Source organism: Terrapene carolina, unplaced genomic scaffold, assembly GCF_002925995.2.
Source record: "Terrapene carolina triunguis isolate 2854851 unplaced genomic scaffold, T_m_triunguis-2.0 Scaffold706, whole genome shotgun sequence".
NCBI classification, from domain to species: Eukaryota; Metazoa; Chordata; order Testudines; family Emydidae; genus Terrapene; species Terrapene triunguis.
In genome coordinates this window covers 698,523-725,331 of record NW_020665057.1, presented here as the reverse complement: position 1 = coordinate 725,331, position 26,809 = coordinate 698,523, and the positions used below count along the sequence as shown (strand labels likewise).

Here is a 26,809-nt window from a genome sequence, read left to right as displayed (position 1 = left end):
TCTATAGGAGTGCACTCCTAAGATGATGATGATCATTTGAAGATCTGGTACTTTTTTATAATGTGGGCTTTTATAAACTGGAGGTAATTTTTTTTTAAAATATCAGAATTTTGTTTGCCTGACTCAAGTGGTTATTTTCCTTGGAAGTGCATACGGTATTTGTGCTTTGTGGTAATGCTGAATTGTAACTAATTCAGTGTGCAAGACTTCCATAAATAATGTCACTAATTAATGTAGCGTTAAGGTTGACTACATTGGCTCATGTCAGTCCAGAATGTCAAATGCACCTGTACATAAGCCTCTAAAAATCTGGAACTATAGAGATAAGATAATGGTCCCATGGGACCACACTGCTACTGCCACACAACTTTAAATCTGCCCTCTGCAATCAGCAATAGGCACCCTGTGACAAAATCTGGCATTTTCTGTGTTGGGCAGTGTTATTCTGTGTTGTATCTAACAACATTATTCCTCTCCATACTTTCCTACTGACGCTTGCTGTGTTAGCTGTAGCTGGATTGATCCAGAAATAAGTTGCAGCAGGTTGCCGGAGCTCTGAGAAAAGGTGCAGCTACAGCTAGAGGAAATAAGGATCCCGTTTTCCGGGTGGTGATATGCAGGAAGCCAAAGTCGATGATCGCAATGGCCCCTCTTTGGTCTAAAATCTAACAATGAATAAAAGAGTCATAAAAATATCTGTGGAGTTTTAAGGCTATTAGAGTGGCTGCCACAGTCACCTCCAGAAACTGATGTTCCACTAGGTATGTCAAGATGACATGGGACTATGAGTGTTTCATCCCACATCTGTGCTCTCTTACGTATTGTCAGTGCTCAGCAGAACCCTTCTTCTACAATGACATTCACACAGTGCCATGCGCCCTATCTTCCCTCTGCTGCGCAATTGCCCTGAGGATTTCTAGCTGTCTGGTGGTACACATGACACTGTGCCAAAGGCTCAGGACTATCCAAAGATGCTGTCCCAAAGGCAATCCCTAAGACAAAGATGAATAGGTATTAGCACCAGGCAAGCCTTTGGTGGTTTGATTGGACCAGGCAAAGTGGTTGAAAGTAGGTTGTACCGAATCTTAATCTTTATCCTAGTCAAGACAAGGCCTGAGAGTTTTCCCCACACTATGCCTGTATATGTTTCACACTGTCCTCCAAATATTTGGGATGGGTACAGTTATATGATCTCCCCCAGGGACTCATTGGGGCATTGCTGAAAGGGGGGCAGAATGCCGTGTGGGTGTGCTGATGTAGGAAACGTTGCCTTAATCCTGTATCTCCCAGTTTTGGAGGTTTAAGTTTGTTTTACCTTAACTACTTCATGAGGTCATCAGAGTTTTAAATGTAGGTGCACTCAGCTTCTGGAACAGTACATGGCATTGGCGGTCAACCTCTGTTTTAATGACATTTTGGGGAATTTCCCTTGTCTTTTGAGGAAGTAGTGGTAGTGTGGGGGACATAACTGAGTGGCATCTGTATGTGGGGGACAGAAGGGAGAAGGTCTTCCTGGGAACACCTCACCACCACTCAGCTATTAGTTCTGTCCTCCTGGCTGTGCCATGTCCCTACTGGAGCTGGAGGGGTCATGTGGAGGGGAGGGAAAGTGGTAACCAAAGGGCTATAGAGCACATCTGCCAGGTGGAGATACCATGGAAGACAGGAGGGTAGCCCCAGATTTCTTAATTTACTTCATGGGCTAGTGTAGGGGGACAGGAGTTTGCACAACCCACTGCAACATAGCTGTGAATTGCCCCATTCATCTCAATACATGCTCGCTTCCCCCATCTTCAAAAATCTACCCCAGCCTCTGGTGTGAAATATAAATTTTAAGACCAGCTCCCTAAGCATGTGGTTTTCAGGGCAATTAGAATATTAACATCAGATCTTTTGAGTGCAATTGTAGTTGAGGAACTCCTTAATCAATGACACCAAATTTGAATCACACAGCATACCTGTACCCTTGTTGTGGTATTACCAGTGTTCAAGATAATCTCACTGTGTGCGTGGATTTTAGAGTACTTTGAAAATCAAAAGAAGTCCATTCTGTGGAGGCTTTATCTTGGGAACCTTTTGATCAAATAACCCCAAATTTGTATTGCAAGTTCTCTTCCAGCCTCGATTTTAGCATGCCAATTTTAAGGCAATATACCTCTGCATGTAGATTTTAGAGCACTTTGCAAATTATGTAGCGCTCATGGGATGGGGGAGTGAAGCGGAAGCAAATGGCTGCATTTCTGGAACCCTTGATCAAGTGACTCTCAATTTGCATTACAATAGCTACATTAATTCCTGTTGCTACATATGAGTTTTCAAGACAATCTCTGTACGTATGGAAATTTTAGAGCAATTTAAATATTAAAATCAGCTCATTATGAGAGGGGGCTGTGTCTCAGGTACCACTTGATTAAATGACCTCAAAGATGCACCACTAATTCTAACCCTGACCCAGTGGAGGTACCATAATTATCAAAACAACGTTCGTATGCATGTGGATTTCAGAACACTCTAAAATATTGACTCGTAAAGAGAAAGCGCTGTTCTTGGGGCAAAACTTCCAAAGAAGCTCTTTAGCAGCTCGTAACCCAAAGCAAAATTCAGGCAAAAAGTAGTAATGTGTCCAGCAGACATTCTCAGAAATTTGCCAAGGGCAGGACTCAAATACATATTCCTTGGGGTCTGCGACTACAGCCTGTTGCCTTCAGCTACCAAGTGACTCCGACATGAGGGCCCCTGTACACACATTTGTCCACCTTGGAGCAGCAGTCTTGCAGAGTCTTCACAGATCATTTGGTGTAGCACATCGCCCAGGCTCGTGTCAGTTTCTAGAGCTATCTTTAACACCTAGTAACTTCTAAAAAGTTGCTTCCTCGATGTGGCACTTGATGCTAGCTGAGATCAGACCTAATAGGGTGGTATTAGGTGATGTGGACCAGTACAGTAGTTTGAACCACAGGTGTGAGCAAAAAAAAAAAAGAAAAAGTTAACTGGAAATTATACTGTCATATTTTTTTTTAGGGGCACTGTATCTCAGGATCCCTTTGCTCAAATTACCCCAAATTTGTACTACTAACCCTAACCTGGCCCCAATGAGAAGCAGCTATTTTCAAGGAAACCTCAATACATATATGGATGTTAGAGCAGTTAGAGAAATCTGCTGTTAAATGGCAAGCTCATTTCAACCTTAATTATAGTGGTGTGCTGCCAGCACACTTAAATGAGACCTGAACATATTTGCACACTCAGACCTTCCTTCTTTCACCTTGGGTGGTCTGTTGTTGTGGCTTGGTGACCTTTCCCTTCCCCACCAACATGCCTTTAGGTGTAAGCAGCTGGTCTGCTCCCCTCAGTCAACTGCTTCAGGATGTGGGTGCAACGTTGGAGGAGTGGGGAAGGAGAAGGGCAGTGAATGCAGACAGGCTTCCCTTCCGCCATTCTTCATCAGTAGGCCCCAAAAGGCTCAACCTGTATCCCTCATGTCTGTTCATAAAGTGCGCTTATAGAAGAAATCATCTGTTCCACCCCAGCTTGCAGTGGACTGTTTGTGTAGACAAGCCCTTAATGTAATATCCTCTAATATGTAACAATGTAATGAGGCTGCTCCATCTCAGTACTTCCTGGTATTGTGAGAGCATACAGGTTTTGGCAACAGGATTTGGAGTACCAGAAAATATTCTGTAGCAGCATATTAGATGCATATTAGATGCTATAGCAATGAAGGAAAGAGAATAGAGAGTGAATGAGTTATAGATGTCCAAAAGCAAAGGAAAGGACTTTATCCCAGGGACAGAGGCCACAAATTGAAATATGTGCTAATGCCTAATATTATATGATATGTTTTGCTATGTCTAATGAAGCTGAGCCATAATTACGAATTGTCTATTATTTTCATTTGAAGTGGCAAGATTAAGAATTACATTTAAACTGTGTCATTTTTGTTAACCGTTTCTAAATAAAACCTTGAAGATATTTCAGGGTACAGATACTGTTATTAATTCAATGCTGTTTTTAGCACCTTGATTGACTCGTTTTTCAGGACCTTGTTTTTACCATGATTTGGTGAGGTTCCCAACTTTTGAAGCACAAAATGAATTTACAGGGGTGAGAACCAAGCTGCTTTAATGGGTAGCAGGAAAATAATCACATGCATTTATCAGGGGACTTATAATATGATGGCTGGAATGTCCAGAAGTGATGGAAACATTTTCAACTGTAAATTACCAAAATCCCTTACAGAGATGGCTCTTTAGTTTGGCAAACTGCTCTGAGATAGAGCCAATTACTATCAATATACTGTGACATGCGTCAGACTTGTAAAAGACTTGTGTTCAAAATACAAAGTGGTGATATAGTGCTTATAAGTTACTACCTTTTATTTTAATGGTTTTTTTTACATAGGAGCAACAGCTGCAGCTCGAAAGGAAGTTATTAGGAACAAGATCCGAGCAATAGGAAAGATGGCCAGAGTGTTCTCTGTCCTAAGGTAGGACTTCTTTTTTTAAGTTGCCAGAATGCTGTGTCGTTGCCCAGTTAGTAACTTTTTGATGCTTCAGCATGCCAATCAAACAAGATGCATTGAGCTCTTTTGCAAAGTGCTATCCAGCGTTATCTGTGAACAGTCAATTGCTAATATTCTGAAATACCAAGTTCCTTCTGCAGCACTTCTGTTAAACTTCCTTTAAAATTCTCAACATCCAGAGTTTTTTATTAAGAACCTTTCTCTACAAGTGTACAGTTCACTCTGTTAGCCACTCGGCTATGAGAGTTCAATGCGGAGAGAGTATGCGAGGCGTAACACATGTCTCATTAAAGAGGAAGCGTCCTGTCACACATTGTCACCCATTTCAGTTGCTGCTACTGTGACTATGTTTAAAGATGAAAGCATCAGGTTCATTTAACTAAAACTCCAGGAAATGAGCACAAACAATAGCAACTTGTTACCCTTGATCTCCATTGCTCCAATAACACATGAGCAGGAGGAACTAATTGCTGCCTAATGTTTAGAACTTTCTAGCTGATGTTTCTAAGTAGAATAGAAAACATACAGTACAGTGCTATTCTTACAGCTCTTTCTGGAAAACTCATTTTCTTCCTCTCAGCAGAAGGAATTTTTCCTCGTGCAATTCTGCAATTCTTTTATAGCTATTGCAATTAATGCAAAATGTTTGTTTTTTCAAGTGTGTTTCTTAATGTCATTTGATGTGATATTTTTTTTTTCAAGTAAGGGGCATGATTGGCAAAAAAACAAATATTTGAAGGCTACGCTCAAGATTACAGATGACGTTAACTGGAATCACTTGATTGTGTCCTGCAATTTACAATGAGTGGGCAGTGTGGGCACAGCTGGTGGCCCATGTGTTGCAGACTTCAGAATCAGGGTCTTAAATAGCATATTGAGACAGAGGACTTTGTACCATAATCTCCAAGAGTAGACTCTGTGGCACCCAGCTTATGTTTCTGAGCATCTTTTATCGTGGAAAAGGATTAATAAAAGTCTAGACTAAAACCTACAAAAGAGTTTGATATTGGATGCTCATCTGATTTATTTGGTATTTAATAATACACTAACAATTTATACTACATGGTACAGACTTCAAGAGTAACTAATGGTGCTCAGTTGGAGGTGGTTCAATTCTTGTGCACCTAGTCTGATCCCTTAAAGACGTCTGATTTTCACAGTTTCAACGCTTTCTGAAAACCAGCCTCCTTTTAAATACTGTATTTCAATTAGGGCAAAATTTGAAGCATGCTTGAAAATCCTGGTCTTACGTGTACAACATCTTTCATCACAAAGATTCCAAATTACTTTAAAAGAAGTATATCCACAAGAGATTTCATAGAATCATAGAAGATTAGGGTTGGAAGAGACGTCAGGAGGTCATCTGTTCCAACCCCCTGTTCAAAGCAAGACCAGCCTTCATTTCTATTGCCTTCTGCATCAGAGATGGTTGCATTTCTGTATCTCTGGAAGATCACAGCACACTGCATAATGGTACAGAAGGATGGGGAATTGTGGTACCTGATTCTTCAAGCTGTTGAGCATGCTAAAGTTAGTGAATATTGATGGCACTCAGCTCCTTGCAGGAGCAATTCAGTGCTTTTCAGGTCTGGACCTTTAATATCCATAAAGAGCAGACACAACTTTGGTATTGAGGACTATGCCTTTAAGGGCTGAGCTTCCTAGACAGAGAATCTGGGTGGGGCACTATGAAGCTCTTGTTATCCACAGCCAATTAGAACCAGAGTCATAATAAAGCAGATCTGTTGTTAAGCACCTTAAGCACTGCGGGCTATGTTATCAGCTAACATTTTTAGGCATGTAGAAAACCACTGTAATCCACAAAACCTGAGTTAGGTGCTTAGGCTCCCTATACAATGGTTAGGGAGAGGTAGGTCTTTCAGAATATCACAAAAACCAGCATGCTGGGCAGCTCTCTGTCTCAGCTGGCATGGGCGATGCCAAGAAGAACAATGTCTCCTAAGCCCTGCCCTTCTCAGGGAGATGAGTACCTAAGTCTGAGCTGCAGGAGGTGCCTCCTTCTGCTTGGGATTCTTGGCGGAGAGGGAAGAGGAGGAGGACAAAGACGATTTCCCTCATAACCTTTAGCCCTGAGGTTAGGGTACTCACTTGGGATATGGGAGACCGCCCAGTTCAAGCCCTCCCCTCCAGGTGAGGGGGTAAAGATTTTGGAGCAGCCCAAACCACTGGGCTTTAGGGTATTCTGATTTGGGGCTTCCTCAGACTCTCCTGTTGAAGCTGTTCCACTGCGGATAAATAATTTTAAAAGTCATTGGAGCGAGGGGGACTGGATCCTGGTCTCCCACCTCCCAGGTGAGTTCTCCAGCCACCAGGCTACAGAGTCATTCTCATGCTTTCACATACGTGTGCTCTCTCTCTCCCCCAAACACTCTTTCATTATTTACAGTGGAGCAGCTAGAGATATCAGAATACCCTATAGAGCAGTGATTAGGGCACTCCACCTGAGAGGTGGCAGATCCCCGTTCAACTACCTTCTCCCCTTCATTCAGAGAAAGGACTTGAACCGAAGGTCTCCTGCATCCCAGGTGAGTACCCTAACCACTGGGCTAAAAAGTTATGAGGAATGTCCTCTTAATCCCCCTGGCACCACTTCCTTCTACCAGCCATTTTTGAGTGAGCTCACCTGCAGGGGCCCGATCCAGTAAGCAAACTCAGAGCACACTTACTGGATCAGGCCCCACAGGCAAGTTAGGCAGAGGAATGCCCCTATTTCCCCAGTCCATGAATCGCACTGGGGTTTAGGCATCTGGATGCCTAAAGTGAGGCTGCAGCATGCCTGGCATAGGCACCTAGGGATCTTATACTAGAAAAATGTAGGCAGCCAGTGGGTTTAGGTGCCTACAGAGTTCTGTAGTAGCTGAGAAGGCTTGTGTGAATATCAGTAGGGCTTGATTCTGGGATTTAGGCACCTAAAGTGGCAGTTAAGCACCTAGATCCTTCTGTGAATCTAGTCCTGAGTGATCACTGAACATTACAACAACCTTGTGTTTTAAGGTCTTGTTAGGATAACCCAATTACAATAAATGGCATATGGAAGCCAATTTGTCTGTATGAATAGAATCCTAGAAATGTAGGGCTGGAAGGGGTCTGAAAACATCATCTAAACCAGGGGTCGGCAACCTGCGGCAGGCATGCCAAAGGCAGCACGCGAGCCGATTTTTACTGGCACGCTGCTGCAGGCCGGGGTCCCGGCCTCCAGCCCTGCTCAGCCCACTGCACACCTGGGTGAACAGAACCCCCAGCCGGCAGCAGGCTGAGCCGAGCCGCCGGCCAGGACCCCGGCTGGCAGAGAATGGCAGCGGGCTGAGTGGTCTGGGTTCCAGCTGCCGGCCCCTTGCCAGCCGGGGTCCCGGCCATCGGCCCCGCTCAGCCTGCTGCCAGCCTGGGATACCAGCTGCCGGCCCCGCTCACCTCGCTGCTGGTCTGGGGTTCCAGCCACCCGACCCCCTGCCAGACGGGATCCAGGCCTTTGGCCCTGCTCAGCCCTCCTGCCAGCCTGGGGTACCAGCAGCCAGCCCAGGGCTCTACTCCTGGCCTGGTCCCAGCGCTCTGCAGCCCTTATCAAAAATTACACTACAATTAGCTTAAAAACTTGAAAACTTAAAAACTTAAAATTACTTGTATATTACAGTAATCGTTAAAACATATATAATGTTAATAAATACATAGGTTTGATGAAACAAAGTAGTTGTACTTACGTGCCTGTGCTTAATTTGTGTTTTCGATGATTTACCTTCTAAAAAAATCTGGCATGTCTCGCACCCCCAGAAAGGGCATCTTGCATCCCAGGTTAAGAACCACTGCACTAAACTAATCAGATCTGCATTTTAATTTAATTTTAAATGAAGCTTCTTAAACACTTTAAAAACCTTGTTTTCTTTACATACAACAATAGTTTAGTTATATAATATAGACTTATAGAGAGAGACCTTCTAAAAACGTCAAAATGTATTACTGGCACGCGAAACCTTAAATTAGAGTGAATAAATGAAGACTTGACACACCACTTCTGAAAGGTTGCCGACCCCTGATCTAAACCTTCCCTCCATGCTGAGGCAAGGCCATCCTTGACAGGTGTTTGTCTAACCCTTTTCTTAAAAACCTTCAATGGTGGGTATTCCACAACCTCCCTTGGTAACCTTTTACAATACTTAACTATCTTTATAGTTAGAAAGTTCTTCCTAATATCTAATCTAAATCTCAGTTGCTGCAGATTAAGCGTATTACTTGTTGTCCTACTGTCAATGGACATGGAGAACAATTGGAGATTATCATCCTCTTTATAACAACCCTTTACACGTTTGAAGTCTGTTATGAGGTTCCCCCCTCAGTCTTCTTTTCCCAAGACTGAACGTACCCGTTCTTTTATATTTTCTTCAGAGATTGTTTTTTGAACCTTTTATAATTTTTGTTGCTCTCGTTTGGACTCTCTCCAGTTTGTCCCCGTCTTTCCTAAAGTATGGCACCAAGAAGTGGACAGAGCACTCCACCTGAGGCCTCACTAGTGCCGAGAAGTGTGGAATAATTACTTCCCACATCCTACATATGACACTGCAGTTAACACACCTCACAATGATATTAATCTTTTTTTGCAACTGTATCACATTGTTGACTCATATTCAATTTGTGATCCACTATAAACCCCAAGATCATTTTCTGTAGTACTACCACCTAGCCAGTTATTTCCCATTTTGTAGTTACACATTTGATTTTTTTTTCCTTCCGAAGTGTACTACTTTGCACTTGGCTTTATTTAATTTAATCTTGTTGTTTTCAGACCAATTCTCCAAATTGTCCAGGTCATTTTGAATTCTAATTCTGTCCTCTAAAGTGCTTGCAATCCCTCCCAGCTTAATGCCATCCACAGATTTTATAAGCATACTCTTCACTCCATTAGCCAAGTCATTAATGAAAAATATTGAATTGTACTGGACCCAGGACAGTCCCCTGTGGAACTCCACTAGATGTGTTGTCCTGGTTAGATGGCAAACCATTGATAACTACTCTTTGAATATGGTTTTTCAACCAATTGTGTACTCACTTTATAGTAATTTCTTCTAGATGATATTTCCCTAGTTGCCTCATATCTGCCACTCTTTTGTGGACATGGGTTGGATAGAGGTCACACTAGGACCTGGGACCACCCCCAATTTCTGGTGTCTTTTGACCATAGATCTTCACTTCTACTTATTTAAGTCTCTGCTGCCTCTTAAAACTATTTTTAGCTAGTTCCAAAAAAGCCTTTTTTAGACATCCAGAAAATCATATACTACTGCACTTCACACACAGTGTGAACACATCCGGATCATCAGCTTCTGAGCCAGAATAGCCATAACCTCCTTAGCTATACACCGTGAAGGTGAGTTGACACATTGCCATTTTGACATAACTTGGATAGAAAGCTGCTTTCCACATATGTGAAGCTCATAAAGTATAAGATCCACCTCAAAATCAGGGGATAAAATGGCATTTCACTCTTTTGCTAATTTCCCTAAGAAAAAGTCGTCATACAAAGGTAGGTTTAGGATACATCACATAATGCCACAAGTGCCACCATTTCTACATGACATCAGTGCTTCATGATAGGACCACATAAATAATTTCAAGTGAATTATATTTTTGTGATCATATTTTTATGGTGGAAATAAAATACCTGAACAGCAAAAGAAAAGGAAAAAGAAGGCTATGCTGCAATTCAGGGTTAGCAAAAAATACTGTGTTACAGTAGGTGCTTGAGAAATACCCGATATATTCTTAATTCATCAAAACAGAAATGGCAGGAAAATACTGTTTACAAACACCCTGCAAAGGTAAATCCATAAGAAATATTGGAATCCTTTTCCAAGATCAATCACAAATGAGGCGAAGTGACAATTCAAAACGCAGGTTATGAATTTTCTCTCAGAAATAGATTATCAACTGAGGGCTCTCAACCTTGCTTGGTGTTTAATACCCTTTAATGTGATACAAATGCAGTGTTAATTCTGCTTGACATTCAAATCTTTGCTTGTGCCCTGATTGGAGGATAGAGGAAGAGAGAATCTGACTTGGGTTCTTAAATCATGAAAACAATCTGCATAATCTTCAGGCTGTAAATAGAATCTAAAATGGATATGCTGCAGGGGAAAGAGACAAGCTCTTAAATAGAGAAATCTATGGGCCCTGCATTATTACTAAACAAAAACAATACTTACTTGACAGCTCTTGGTGTTAGTGGAGAAAAATACATTACCATCTAGTTCACTTGGGGCCAAATTCTGCATTTGTGTGTGTGCATTTTGGCTTCCATCAAATTAACATAATTTCACATTTCAAAGAAAAATGCATCAAAATTTGCTTCTCTTAAAGAAATTGGGGCAGTTTTCAGTTTTTGCTGTAAGCAAGTATCAATTCAAACAACATTATACTTCTTTAAAGCAATATTGAGATTCTTTTCAGGTTGTTCAGTCATTGTGATGAGGAGTTCTTCCTTATGCTGTTCCTCGTGCATTCAAAATGATACTTTACACTCCTATATTTGGAAACCTGCAAAACTCACTCCTCAAATTTCCTAAAATGATTTTCCTTGAGTGCATGAACTAAGCTAATTTACTGTCATTGTCACAGTAGCAGTGGTGAAGTTAAGACTAAAACTTCCCATCAACTTAATGCTTTTGCTTATTGCTGGGTACCTTATAATGACTGACAATCAACTGATTACGTCCCTGGCTATTAGTCTAGATGATGGTTAAAAAAAGCCCTGATTTGGGAGAGTGTAGCATAGGAAGGGGTTAAATGTGTTGCTAACAAATGCTATTACTCCTCTCATCCCACTGCTCCCATGTTGATGGCTTAGAGAAGGGGTGGCCAAACTTACTGACCCTCCGAGCCACATACGACAATCTTCAGAAGTTTGAGAGCCGGAGCTTGCCTGCTGAGGCTTGGGGCTTCTGCCCTGCAGGAGGCACCTACCAGGGCTCGGCTTCAGCCTTGCACCTGCTGAAGCCCTGAGCCCCGGCAGGTGCGCCCCACGGTGCTAAGGCCCTGAAACCCACCTCCCCGCCGGGCAGAAGCCCCTACCCCACCACCCTGCTGTAAGGCAGAGTTCCCGAGTTCTCTTCCCTCCCCCACAGTCAGGTAGGTGGAGAATGGGGGGGGGCAGTCCACGAGCTGCACTTTTAACTGTAAAAGAGCCGCGTGTGGGTCGCAAGCCAGTTTGGCCACCCCTGGTTTACAGCAACACTACAGTGTCTCTATATATTTGCATACTTACTTCTACAGGGCCAAGTTACATTATTAGCTGAATAACAGCCCACATCCAGTACTGTGCAGAGGACCTGGGCAAGACCTATACGCCACTTGAAACCTCAAGTAGGGCATAAGTGAGACTTCAGTGGTGCCTCATGCAGGCCCTTTGCACAAGGGTGAATTTTGCCCCCTGGAAAGACAGCCTAAACATTAAAATGGCACTAAGATGAGGATGCAACTTGTATTGTTGAATGTATTTTCCTCAGTCCAACCGCTTGTGTTCCAATCCTAGAAAAGAAAAAATACTGATTTTCTTTTTCCTCTCTACAGAGAAGAGAGTGAGAGCGTGCTGACACTGAAAGGTTTGACTCCAACAGGAATGCTGCCCAGTGGTGTACTCTCTGGAGGGAAGCAAACTCTGCAAAGCGGTAAGCATTTTTGTCTTTGTGTGCCATTACATGTATGAAACGATAGACTGAACTGCAGATGCCAAGGAAAAATAATCACAATCTTTCAAAGGAAAAAATTAAAGTACAAAATAAAACAGATGGTTTGTAGTACTTGCTCCTTTGTGAGTAGTTCTTATAAGGCCACTTTTCAAGACTTATTATGTCCCACTGATTTTTAGAGAGAGAAATCAGAAAATAAACTTTACAAACATGATAAATCAGCATTACCTATAAAGGTACTTTCGATTACACACAGTTCATAGAAGAAATAAAATAGAGACTATAAAAACTCTTTTGCTATTTGCAGTACTGCAGATTCAGCATAAATAATGACAATCAAACTGTATTCTGTCTATCTTCTCCTTCCTCATTGAGAATCACCAACAAAAATAGTTCTAGAATTGGAATTTATCTTCTGACGATTCTAAATGATGATGTAAGAGGTACATAAAAGAAAGCAATTTCACAATCTGCATGAATCTGAAGTAAGGGATTTATTAATACTCTGGTCACTATGTATGCAAGCACAATACACTTTTTCTTTCCAATTTTATAGCAAGGCATGTTACAGGGATATTGTAAGTATGTAGCAGGGATACATTTGATGTAATATTCCTCTTGGAATTTGGAGTTGCAAAAGAGTGTTTAACATTACTATATGCTCTCTTTTTTTTTGTTGATTATCATTCAATATATGCCAGGCACCCAAGAATGTTTTATATTTCTATAATATAGTTCTGTTGTCAATACATGTGAGAAATGGAAATTCGCTTTATATTTTTAACACAATCTCAGCCTCTTATTTTCCTGTTTCCTTCCTGGAGTATTCTTTCTCTTTGTATTTTTCCCTTTACTGTCTCTTTTCTCTTACCTAGAAGATTCAGGTATTCTGTGGTGTGTTTTTTTTGTTTGTTTGTTTGTTTGTTTTTGGGCGGGAGGAGGGGAGAAGGTTGTGACTTGTGTGTTACACAGAGAGTAATGTTCTGCTTTGAAAATGCTGCAATATGATTCACCAGAATGCCCATTTCAGTAGAATTATGGTCTTTATTCAGGCTCTTCTCATTATCGTTTCTTTAGACTGGTCAGAGAATTTGGTCCAAGGAAAATGTTATTGTCATCCAGTGAAAAAATTAGGAACCGAACTAACTTAGAATGTTGCCAAAAAATTCTAGTTAAGATGGCTAAAAGGAAAATCCCCTCATACTGCAGCATTCTGGCTTAGTAAAACATTCCTATACACAAACCATTACATTAGTTAACACAGAGTACGCCATTCACCAACTATTCTGATACCTACATAGTATGTTAGCACATTTTCATAGTACTATATGTATTAACAGAAAATTTGACGAATAAGTTCTGTGGAAGTACACATTTTAGTAGTTATTATTTATTTCTAATGTGTCGGTGCTACTTTGGATCCGGTTACTCATCTTAAATTCTAACCACAGTCATTCTATTTCTTTTAGTTTTTGTTTCATTTTTGTTTCTATTTTTCAAGTCCCTTGATTTACCATCCTCTTACTTTTTAGCCTGCAAGATATAGGCTCACTGTGGTATGTGTGGATTCCCATGGGTGACTTCTCCATGCAACAGGATGACAATATACATCTCTTAGCATTGATCTCAAGCTATATTTAACATAACTACAAAAAAAATTACTTTTATTTTAAAAAATCATCTCAAGTTGAAGAAAAGGGGAAAAGCTAAAAGCTTTGACTCTTAATCTGTTTTCTAAAGTAGTAGTCTTTTTATCAACATTTCTTAATAAATATCTTGGCTGTGCCATCAATATGTTAGATTGCATTTCCTGCCCACTTCAGCCTCTGAGTCTCTGGCTGTAAGAACAAATTCAAACTGACTGGTTATTTTTAATAGGGATATTTTTTTTAAAAATTGATCAACAACGGTGTACATTACAGAGCAGCAACCTCCTAACCATAAAAGTTTCTTTTTCTGACCGAACTATTATTTTTTTGCTACCAGCCGCCTTAAATTTCATATTTATCCCTACAGTGTGTTAAATACCATCTGATTTAAAATGTTAAAAATGCTTGGATTTCAAAGATGATGGTATAATGAGGGAGGTATGCAGATAGAGCTGGGACATGCATTGATACTGAGCTAACTTGCAAGTAAAAGAGACACAGTTTGTATTAACCCTCTGTCTTATTGTTTTGGTTTTTTAAGTCAGGAAAGAGAACAAATATTTATATTACAAATTGTAAATTTTGCCCTTTTCTCTTAAATGACATTTCACTCCTGTGCAGTACTAATAGCAACTAGTTTTCTCCCAACTGAGATAATAAATGGTGTGAATTTCTTCTGCTGGCTTTATGCCACTTCCCTCCCGCCCTTTTTGACACATTTTTTGGTAAATGCTGCAGTAGTTTTACAGCACACTGTGTAGGTCAGATGCACAATATGGAAAATATTTTTGTCAACTTCTTTGAGTTAAAAGAAAATTTGTCAAGTTTTGTTTTTTCTTAAAGTTTAATTTGTGAATCCTTCAGCTTCCCAAAACATTTTCTACAGCTCAAACCAGCCTGCAAACTAGACTTTTTCTGTTCCTTGTGTAGCATTTCTGTGTTGTCTTCTGTGCCGAAATCCAGCACTTACAGTAACATTAGTTATTAGCTCCTTTGCTATTCACTGACTTGTTCTTAGAGTTAAAATCCTCTGCTCATTTTTCTCATTCGTTTTGCTACCCCCTTTCTTCCCTTCAGCGACTGTTGAGGCTATTGAGGCTGATGAAGGTAAATTGGCCAGTCCCCTTTCTGTTGTTGCTGCAACAGATAAGGGCTCTGCTGGGTGTATTCATTTTGCTGTAGCTTGTACAGAGTGTGTGGGTGTGGGCTAACAATTGTGGCTCGGTATTAACCAAAGTATACTTGCTTTAAAGGGGAAAGTCTTTTGTTGTGTTTTTTTTCTTAAAGGTACAATGATGTTCTAATTTGTGTACATTAAACTAAGTACTGAGTAGTGTCACAAGGGGACGAGGGGACTTTTAGCTGAGGGGACACGGCAGCTGTTAGTAAATGCTCTTTGACACATAGCGCATAAGCTGTATTCTTAGGGCTGAATCATTTCTCTGCCTCAAATCATTTTCTGCTATCATTGATAAAGAAGAAAACACGCAACTTTATAAACATGTTTGGGGGTGGCGGGGCTGAAGTCACTAGTAAAAAAAAATAATTTTGAATGGTTCTTTGTTACAGTTCAACATGTTTTTTATGTCTCTCTAAAAAGTAAAACAACATGAGACATTTGTCTGCAAGATGTCCGTTTCTTCTGGTAGTGTCAGTTAATGTACTGGGTATTTATATTAGAGCAACCATTAGCACCAGCACCATCTAAGCTACAGATCTAAAAAGACTGGCTGCCTCAGAAGATTTATGAATGCTCAGTATTGCAAACTTTGGTGCTTTATTGATGATCCTTTTAATTTAATCCACATGCGATTTTATTAACCATACTGTTAATATCTAACTTTATATTTAAATATGTATATACAGTATGCAATCAGTAATAAAAGTTTTGGAAGAAGAATTTCAAAGTTCCCCTTTAAAACAAAATTCTTTTCAGTTGTATTTTGTTCTTGCCCCCCTAAAAAATAGTTGACTTTTTAGCAAAAAACAAAATCTCATTGTCATGGTCTTTTGGTATGATGTTAAAAGTGCCTTTTTTGGCCATTTGAATTTGTTTTTGATCTGTATAAAGCAGGGAACATAATTGTAGAACAAAATAAGTAAGAGAAAATACAACTGCTTTCTAAATAGCAGTGAGTGAGCTGCTATTTATGTTGGAATTATCTATTCCTATTGGCAAATTCTAATCTGCAGTGTGCATTCTCGTTGACAGTTTGGCTGTTTTCTGTGATTTCTGTGACTATGTGTCGTGTTTAGTATACTCTCAGTGTCAAGTGCTAATACTCGTTGTCTGACCAGCAACTACAGCAGAGCACATTCTTCAGCACTAAGGTTTATAATATGTCTGCTTGAAATAAAACTGATTGAATGCAAGCCCCATTCCAGGAATATTCATTCTTCAAGTTATTCCTTCATTTGCCATTATCACTGGGTAGCCACTCTAGCCATACATATTTTTACTAAATAAAGCAAACAAATGCCAGATAAAAGGTTATTTCCCCATATAAGCTAAAAACAACAACACTGTAGTTGTTCACCAGGGCCTGATCCTGTGAGATGATCAGCACCCACAACTCCCAGTGGGCTGAGCACCTTGAAGGGTCAGGCTGCAGAAGAGGAGACAAGATTTCCAGCTTAACACAGTTTAACCCATCCATTAAACTTTTCGTAAGGGTTTGGCATTGGTGTTCATTAGACATATTTATTTTGGGGGTGGAATTAAAGAAGAAGCTTTGCTGTGGGCCTTGCCCTCTTTCCACTTCTCCTCCCCCTTCAATTGAGTAATCACCATTATGTTAAATTAGTATATGTTAAAATAGAATATGCAAAAAAAACCATGCACATCAAAGTTTACTTGAAATATGAAACATCCATTAAATTGGTTAAAGAAATTAATCCTGAGGAACAAATTAGTGCACACACTTGCACAGGAATGGTTGGCAAAATTTCAGCATGACAGCTGCTTTCCACGCTCCCCACAAAATTCAGTGAGTGGTATGTTGGTACCAGGGACTTATTTGTAAGAGGTACTAAGAAGAAAAGTGCTAGCCGCTTCAGAGTTGGGAGAGGATGCTGAATTTACAGAAACTTTTCTTTTTGGTAGAGTGTGGTTCTGTTGGGTCAGATTGGGAGGGGAAATGTTTATCTCTCAAACTGCTTTACCTTGTTGTCCCGGCGAGTTTGCAGGTTCCTGGTACTAACACACCATCTCTGCTATATGGCATGTTAAGGTAGAAGTATAACAAAAACGCAACCAACGTTCTGGAAATACGGTAAATTGATTTGATTTTGAATAGACGAGAAAAAGGCATGGAAGGCTACAATAAGTTATATTAATGGCTGTCAACAACTCTTTGCCTACATTGCCTTTTTCTCTTCTGTTTTAAATAGATGTATCTTCAAAAATAAGTCCTGTAATACAATAGTTGTATCAGATTCTAAAGATACTTTTGCCTAATCTGTGGACACCTGCTGAGATCAATGAAAATGTACTTGCTGAAGGACAGATTCATTGACTTTTTAAATTCAGTTATTGGGTCCTATGCTGATATATTTTCAACATTAAGAGGAACAAATATGCCAGAAGAATATTTTTAGTCCATGTCATACTGAATTACTCCAGTTTAACCAAATTACTTTCTAGGACCCAGGTGATGACAGGGAAAGTTACTGCTCTTGAGTAACACATGAGCAGTTCATCCGTGATTAATAAATTGTAAGGCATTCCAAAAGGATTATAGAACTATCCCTGTTTGATATCTTTAATGTGTATCCATCAAATTGATCACTCTGTGCCATACATGATTTCTGATTGGCACAGTATGTAAGTCTTTATTCAGTCCTTACTCCAAAAATAAGTCCTTGAAAGTCCATGGGATGTTTGCCAGAGTAAGGATGCTAAGGTTGGACACAATGTTTGTAAGGCTTTAATTTATTACAACGAAGTATAGATAGATAGTCGTTTTGCCTTGAGCAATGCTCATAATTACAAATTGTAGCTTCATGTCAGCTTCATAATATTTTAAGACAAACTCAAGTGGACAAAAAAAATATTAGAATTTAATCTTGTTGAAAGACATTTGGTTTGCGAGAGACATTGGTTGTTAATTTTTCAGTTTTTTCTAAATACGGTAAGAAGTCTGTTGTGCTGTCAGATTTTTGTCATTTTGTTCATCACAATGGGGGAATTTCTCAGCTATTGACTGTTGATAAATTGATAAAATACCAACAGTTTGACTTTGCTAACTTCCTTCTTTTTTTTAATAATCCTTTATTTAGCTATCAAAGGATTCTCACCACAGCATAAGATCACTAGTTTTGAAGAAGCCAAAGGCTTAGATCGAATTAATGAGAGGATGCCTCCACGCAGAGATGCCATGCCATCTGATGCCAACCTTAACTCCATCAACAAGGCAATCTCTTCAGAGACTAATGGCACTGACAGCAATGGCAGTAATAGCAGTAATATTCAGTGACCACTTCCTGTTTTTTTTAGCTGCAGGGCATGATGGGATTGCTGCACATCAACAGTTGGATGTTCTTGCCTCTGATAATAGCTTACTTGCTCTGGGAGCCAGGTGTTGGAGTCAGTTTACAATATCATCTAAGAGGAGATCGTAAACTTTATTTTGGTGGGTGGGGGGTGGGGGCCAAACACCTCCTTTGGATATGCCTTTAAAATGCTTATAGAAATATGAAAGCTAATGCTGGTATATATTGCAAAGTTAGGGGAATTGAACATGTTTTCCTACTGCATTGGGAACTTCTAGATATGTTACTGAAAGGCCTTTTATTATGTTACTGGACATGAAAACTTTGTCTAATTTCTTACTAACTATTGTACGTTTACAGTTGCAGCACTAAATATGGATGACATCAAAACATTTTTAACAAAATGATGTACAAACTAAATAAGGACTATTTATTGATAATGTTTTGCTACTCTTGTCAGACAATGGCTATAAAATAAATTAGGCAGTCTTTAAAAATATAAAAACAGAATGTTGCAAATTTGTTAAAAATGCCAAAAAAGGAAAAAAAAAAAAAAAAAAAAGAGAGAGAGAGACAGTTTAATTTTGTACAGATTATGCTTACCTCAGGTTTCTTTAGTGTGCTTCAATGCCCTTCTTTAAATATAACACTTATCTTACTAATTTGGCAGCAAATATCTTTTTCTTCAACTTTAAAAAAAAAAAACTGGAATTATTATAATTTTTATTTTTTTTTTTTTTTGTTTATATTTAGGGGTTTTTTGTTTTTTGGGGGGCAGTTTTTCGTAAATCAAGTCTTGGTTGTGGCTTGCTGAATTTAAATATTTATGAGTGGTGCATTTTTAAGTATAGTGAACAAGACACCATATTAAGTGCAGTGAAAAGCATCTATATTCTGTAAAAATCTGCCTATGCATGTTTTTTAAGAAAAAAAATTGGCTGTATAGGCCTGTATGGGACTGTAATGCGCTTAGTGGTCTGACTTATACTGGAAATGTATGTATACTGGCGTACTTTATATTCTCTAAAAAAAAATGCTTAATGCCTTTGAAATTTTGTAATCAAAAAGAGCTTTGAAAAATCTAAGGGGGAGAGTATTCTTAAAAAGTTTTTAACATAAGCTTGTCAGTGCACATATAGATGGTTAGCATGTTTAGCAAACCTTGTGAAATTTAAATAAGTTTGTAGTTACATGTGAAACTCTAAATGCATGATAACTGTTAATGTCATAATGGTTTAGTCATTTTGTTATGTTCTGTCATGTGCCACAAAATGTGTAATTTTTTCACTTTTTTCCCTTTGTATATCAGTTACGGGTTACAAATGGTTCATTCTAAAAAAGAAAAACAAAACAAAACAGTCCATTGATATTTTTTAACAATTGTATAAGTGCCCAAGTAATTCACTACAGCCTACAGCCTTGCCTTTGTAATTTGACTTCTGAAATGTTGGCAATCAAAGCATGCACTTGTAACAATGAAAAAAGCATTTTATATTACTACTCAATAAAAATGTGCATGAATTTAAGGTGCTTTTCTCTCTCTGGCTGAATCTCTCAAGTATGCAAGCATCCATGCTCCTACACACACCTTATTCTCATTGTTTCCCCTTTTTTTTTTTAATACAGGAGAAAAGACATCCATTTAGGAGAAAAAAGCCACAGGATGGTTTGAAACTGCTAGTGAAAGGTCATCCTTTTACTAAAGACAAAATAATTTATTACCAAGTCGTTTCAGCGTTATCGGACATTTCAACTGTAATAAAGAGCTGAAAACTGCCATTATTTCTGTTTCAGAGTAGCAGCCGTGTTAGTCTGTATCCGCAAAAAGAACAGGAGTACTTGTGGCACCTTAGAGACTAACAAATTTATTAGAGCATAAGCTTTCGTGGGCTACAACCCACTTCTTCGGATGCATATTGAGTGCATATTATTTCTGTTTTTTCCCCAAAATTCCAAGCCAAGTTGTTTTTCTCCTACACTGTGTACTGTGTACTGCAACTATTCTGACAAACAATGTGAAAAATTTACTGTGCCCTATTTCACTGCTCTTTCTAGTGTCTTATATTTCCAGTACACTTTCTTCTTTCCAGCTAACATCATTGCAGATTTAGCATGCGGCAACAGATAGTGTATTTCTGCGCTGTATCCAGGCTGCATGTTCTGATTACCCTCTGTTGACATAGGCCTCCAAAGCCTTCTATGTTGAAGCAAAGCAACGCTTCTTTTTTAGATTTCTGAATAGAAATTCACATCGACAGAAAGTTTATGGAATTAACCCTGAAGTAGAACATGAAGATACTCTTCTTCTATTCTGATCATTTAAAAAAAATCCAGTTGAAATCCTAAATTCTTCTTTCTTTTTTCTTTTTTTGTTTTGTTTTGTTCTGGCTTGTAAATTATGAAGATATAATTGCAGTTGGTGAAGACCTCTCTCTCATTAAAAATGAACAAGTGGAACAGACAAATCTTAGACACGTTCCTAGTTAGTTCTATTCTGCACTTAGAAAGCTGAAATAGTGTAATTTCTAATGACACTTAAGAACTCTTCGAGATGCTGAGATTTAAAACCTTCATTTTGTTCAAACATATGAAATTTAAAACCTTCTGTCTGGCTTCTTACTCATTTTTGTGTCCTTCGTCTTTCCTCTACTTCCAAGTCTCTTGTGCTGTTATTCGAGCAGGAAATGCCCACAACAGCAATGGTCATCAATATTGCATCGGTTCTCCTTTGAGGTGTCGTCATTAACCATTGATTTGGTGTCTCACTTAACACTAAAAGGTCTGTGTTAATCTGAGTCTCTTTTCCCCATTCACCACGTTTCCTATTGATTTGGCAGAATAAAACATAGGATGAAATCACAGCTGTTCCATGATATCCAGGACTCAGTGATAAGGTAAAAAGAATAATATAAATCTATAATTGGTTTTCGCAGATCACAATCAGAAAAAATAAGTCCTTCAAAGAAGAGGTGAAAAGAGGATAGTTATCCATCTGTTCTAAGGAATAATATTATCAAATGGTCTTTACAAAAAAATTATATGAAAGTTTGCATGAAATTGCAATATAGCTCTTAGCCTGACCAGCCATGCTTATTTACCAGATTATGGACCTTACCAGTGAGCTCAGTCTCAACAGCCAATGCCCCTGATCAGTCAGTGAGTTTACAAGTCTTATCTAACTGGAAATGAAAGTACAGGGAAACAAAGAACTGTAGAGTAGTGAAGGTTCATTTAAAAAACCCTGCACTTTTCCCTATTGGTAGGTGTTTCATGGATGTGGCATAAAGCAAAGCATAGAGTGTAGTCTCAGGGTGTGTGCAAGCTCACACAAAGATGGCTTCTGCTCTGTGCAGGATTGATTCCCTCCGCACTAGATTAGAGCAGTCTGAGGGTTATTCTAATATATGCCATCTGCAAACATGTCCAAGGGGTTAAAAATGCCATTCACAGGTCAGCATGGTACATATCCGCCTGACAACCCCCTTCCCTCCAGCTATGGTTTTTTCTCCCTGCTGCACCAGCTGCCAGAGAGGAGTGCCTGGAGTAAGAGGTCTGTGCGACTAAAGGATTCCCTTAGAATGAGTTGATTCTCCACGGGCTGTTTACACTGGCTTTAGGACCGAATTATGCTGGTGTGGCAGAAAACAGCTGCATTATACCTATGATATGGCCCTGTGTCGTTTCATCTCTACTGCATAAGCCATAATAAAACAAATGGCTGATGCCAACAGCAAGATTTAAAATTTGATTTTTTTCCAACCACTATGTGTCTTCTATAGGGAAAAGGGTTTGTTTCTCCTAATGCTCTTTATGTACATGTTGTGAACAGCATAGTAATATTCCTTGTAAATTATTCAGCATTTTGAGAGGTCACTACTAGGTGTTAACTGTTTCTAAACTCTGTCCAGTGGCCCCACAGAACTGTGCTTGCTACAGTCATATTTGTTAGGCCAGAGTTGCAAACGTCTCATCCAATTTTTCCAGAATTTGGAGTGTTCTGGCTCAGGCCCACTTTTGTTTGCTAGCAAGGACCCAGTGTGAGTTCCCTGAACAGTGTGGATACAGTTTCTGAGAACTGTGCTAGTCAAATCACGGTCAGGAAAGCTGCATTAGTACAGTAGTGTTTGTTAAAATAGGTCTGTTCCCGACTTGGTGAGAGCCTAACTTTGCTGCTTGGGAAGCAAACTGAAGAGGAAGTTCAAACCCAGAAACTATCCTGTTAGGGATGATTTCTAGATTTTTTTTTTTTTTAATGATTTAAAATTACAATAGAACCTCAAAGTTCCGAGCTCTTTGGGAATGGAGGTTGGTTATAATCCTGAAATGTTCATAACTCTGAACAAAACGTTATGGTTGTTCTTTCAAAAGTTTACAACTGAACTTTGACTGAATACAGCTTTGAAACTTTACTATGCAGAAGAAAAATGCTGCTTTCCTTTTATTATTTTAGTAGTTTATGTTTAACACAGGACGGTACTGTTTACACTTTTTTTTTTTTTTGGTCTCTGCTGCTGCCTGATTGTGTATTTCCAGTTCCAAATGAGGTGTGTTGGATAACTGGTCAGTTCGTAACTCTGGTGTTTGTCACTCTGAGGTTCTACTGTAGCTTGGAGATTTCTTAAAAATCTGCATCCTTCCTTCCTCTCCAAGATCCTATGGCTCAGCTTCCAGTCAAAACTGCCAAATCTTATCACTTCCTGTAAAGAGAAGGATGTGAGTGTCTCAGTTTCAGGATAGCTGCACCTTTAATCCTCCTCCATTGTCTACTCAAGGAATGCCCCCTCCAGTATCAGGCCTTTAGTTGTCACCTCTCTCTGGGCAGGGACCTGGATCCCACTACTTCCTGACCAGGGATTTAGGCTTGCAGCTCCTTGCATTTCACTGCAATTAAGTCCAGTCCCTGCTTTTTGCTTTCTTTCCTAGGACAATGACAGTGTCTTACAACTCTTTCAAAGCAGAGTTACGTTTCTTTACAAACAGAAGAATACAGAGAAAACATACAACAATAACAGGATCTAAACACTTTCAGTAGCTCCCCATCAGTCCTATGGAGATCCTGGCAGGTTTGTCTTTCCAACCCTTCAGCAGGGCTGGGTCCACCGTTGGACAAAAAATGATGTGCATTTGCTGAATCAAAACTCCCTTGTATCTGATTAAACTCAGCTTTTTACTAGAAATCCTTTCTTTGTCTCCTGGGGCTTCTGGTACCTTTTTGGACCAGTATGTGCAAACCACCACAGGGAGTGGTACTTCCCAGGAACTGCAGTAATCACCATCCACTGATTTTAGTTCCTGGAGGAGCTCCATGGAGTGAAATATAATCTCTAACCCACAGAGATACATAGAACATTCATAAACTTAATATAATGCAGTCCCTAAAGATATGACATGTGGCTGCAATAGTTGTCACAGAGAGTACCTGCAACTTCAAATTTTAAAAAACAAGCAGAAAACTTTTTTTAAAATAGTTTGCAGCTCTCTTGGATAAAGTAAATTTTATGGAGGTTTTTTTAATTTTTCTTCACAGTTCATTTTTAACAATTGAAGACCGTTAGTTTCACATGTTCAAACTTACTGGAAAACAATATGAAATACACAATTACTAGTAGAACAGATACAGCTGGGATAATGTGTATTTTGTTAAACATTTTTTAAAAGTACATTGAAGTGTCCAGTTACTGTAGTATAGAAAACTAGAGACTGGGAAATTTTTTGCAATTAGACTTTTTCAGTATTCTTGGCATCAACTAATTTTGGAATCACAAAACTGGTATGAGTTCACAAACCATTTCTCCTGTAATTTAAACCTGTGGGATTTTCCCCAAGGCTGCTTTTGATTTCAGAAAAGATAACATGGCAGCTGTGTATTAGGGTTAGAAGTGCCAGCCTAGCATTAGAGGGATACAAGTGTGTGGTCAATGTTTAATGAAACATATAATGTATGCATTATTTTCTTCCTCTCTCCTCCTCGTTTTCCCCCTCTCTCTTTCCCTCTGCCCATGGTCATCTTCATCTTTTCCACTATTTTTTCTTTTCGTTTTTATTCCTTTTCTTATTGGCTCAAATGTCCTAATATAGCAGAACAAAACCAGTGTGTCTTATGGCCTTCACACAATAATAGTATGAAGCAACCACACAGGCATGACGGTGTCCAACTAATCATGATTATTAAATATATACAATATGCGAGGCCCAGTTACATATACGTACTGCTGCTCTTGCTGGCTTCTAAGGACTTGTCTACGCAGTCCTTTAGTTTACATCAGAAGGGTGTAAATTTTAGGCTGCACTGACATGTAGTGCACTCCCTGGGCCATGTGATCTCTGCTGGCATGCACTAAAAGTTCCCTAGGGCGATCTGAAGTCCCGTTTTTAAAGGGACAGTCCCTTTTTGGGGACTTTTTCTTATATAGGCGCCTATTACCCCCCACCCCCGTCCCGTTTTTTCACAGTTGCTATCTGGTCACCCTACCTAGGGTTCGTTACTGTAATCCTGTCTCAACCAGTACTATGTTAACGCACATGAGGAAACTTTTAGTTTTTAGTGTATGTCAACAGGATCCACACAGGTCAGTTAGCATGTAACACACTGGAACCGATTAAAATTTACACACCTCTGGTGCTGACTAAAGCATTGTAGACAAGCCCTCAAACACAGAACACTGAGTGCCACTAGAGGGGGCTCAGAAACTATTTAAAGAGGTTTTACTCAATTCCTGTATGCTGCAACTCTTTCCCTTTAATGTAAAAGTAAATGTTAAATATTATACAATCATTACTATAATTAAATATAAAACATGCTACAGATTAGGTCTGGGAGGGGGATTATAACTTGACTCTGGTTGATGACTTGTGGATATAATAACAATAGCATCTGGAAGAGTATCTGTACTTTCTGGTGTAGCAGTATCAGCAACATCTTCCAGCTTGTAGTCTTAGGGTCACTTGTAGTACAAACAGGAGCATCACAATTCTGCAACTACATTGTAGGGTCAGTATTTTATTCAGTAGGTGTTCTTAGGTAGAACATCCTGAGGAACTTGTGCTTAAAAATGGAGCTATGTGCTTTCTCCATGACAATTTTGTTGCCACTTCTATCAGCTTACACCAGTGACATAATCACTCCAGGTTTCCACAAATTATCGCAGCAATTTCTTACTCAATTTTTTCTCCCAGTTCATTTTGACTATTGGTAGCCATTTGATCAAACTGTTTCTTAAAGTCCCTCTGTAGATGTGGTTTTTAACAAGTCCGAGCAAGACCTTAAGTTGCAGCCCATAAACAATAGCTCTGGCATCTGATATGTAGTAGCATGTACTACATTTCTATAGACCAAGAGAAAATTCACAATCTTGGTTTGCAAGCTATCTTTATCTGGACCCATCGCATGAATCAACTGTTTGATTATCTGGATACATTTTTTTTCCATTAATCTATTTGTGGCAGGATTGTAAAGAGCTGATTTGATGTGTACAGTATCATTTCTTTTGACACTTTTTTTTTATGTGAATAGTTCAATTGTGACAATATTTTCAGGGACTCCAGTTCTTGAAAACAATAGTCTGAACATTTCCACTCTTTGTGCTGAATTAGCTGAATTCACACAGAATACTTCAGACCATATAGAATGGGAGTATACTGAAGTAAAAAACATAATTGTCACATAAATGGCCCAGTGTGCATTCACTGACAGAGTTAGTTGGCCATTCCTAAAGAAGCAAAGGAGCATGTTTAGGCTTGTGTTGTATATGCTGACAACCTGAAGATTGTTTTGCCATTTCCTCTATTTATTATATATCCCTGGCTGTCGCACACCACTCAGCCAAGGCCTTCATTTTTACAGTTCCCATGTGACCTTTATGTAATTCTTGGAGTACAGGTGACCTGAGCTTCATAGGAATCACCAGTTTGGTGCAACCCATCAGGCAATATTAATATACATTTCACCATTGCTTTAGAATAAAGAAATCTGGAAACAGTTTACATGTATAAGACCATCAACTACTCATAAAGTCATATTTAGCCAGAACTGGTTCATTTTAGTTTTGTACTGTACCATGGAATTTGTCATTGGCAAGGGTTCATTTGTACCATGCAGAATACAGTGACAGTCTTCAGTTCCCCTTCAGTAATGTTACATCCTACTTCCAATGGCAAAGCAATCTGCATTCACATGTTGGTTGGTACTTGTGGTATCTTAATACTGAGCACCCAAGAATATCCCCCATCTTTGTAACCATGCTACAGCCATTGTCAGAGCTCCTTTTTTTTTTTGGTTAAAAATTGAAACTGGTGGTTGATGACCTATAACTAGAATAAATCATTTTCCATACAGATATTCGTGAAACTTTGTAACTCCCCAGACTAAACTCAGTGCTTCCCAATCAATTTGAGCAAAGTTTTGTTTTCCAGGGGTCAGAGATCTAGAAGCAAAGGCAATAGGCCTTTCA

The 26,809-nt window shown here is 39.3% G+C and overlaps 1 protein-coding gene across 5 annotated transcripts in view; it reads left to right on the top strand.

Annotated features, from left to right (window-relative positions):
- The window catches only part of PPP3CA (protein phosphatase 3 catalytic subunit alpha), a 299,763-nt gene extending 280,685 nt beyond the window's left edge, over nt 1-19,078 (top strand). For 3 of the 5 annotated variants that reach the window (XM_026659824.2, XM_026659823.2, XM_026659825.2), the window contains 4 exons: nt 4,402-4,486; nt 12,101-12,198; nt 14,946-14,975; nt 18,147-19,078. In XM_026659824.2, coding sequence (XP_026515609.1) covers nt 4,402-4,486; nt 12,101-12,198; nt 14,946-14,975; nt 18,147-18,343 — 410 coding nt within the window. In that variant the 3' untranslated portion in view covers nt 18,344-19,078. The remainder of the gene's footprint in view (nt 1-4,401; nt 4,487-12,100; nt 12,199-14,945; nt 14,976-18,146) is intronic. The other 2 variants (XM_026659826.2, XM_026659827.2) reach the window with 1 other exon arrangement.
- The last annotated feature ends 7,731 nt before the right edge of the window (nt 19,079-26,809 follow it).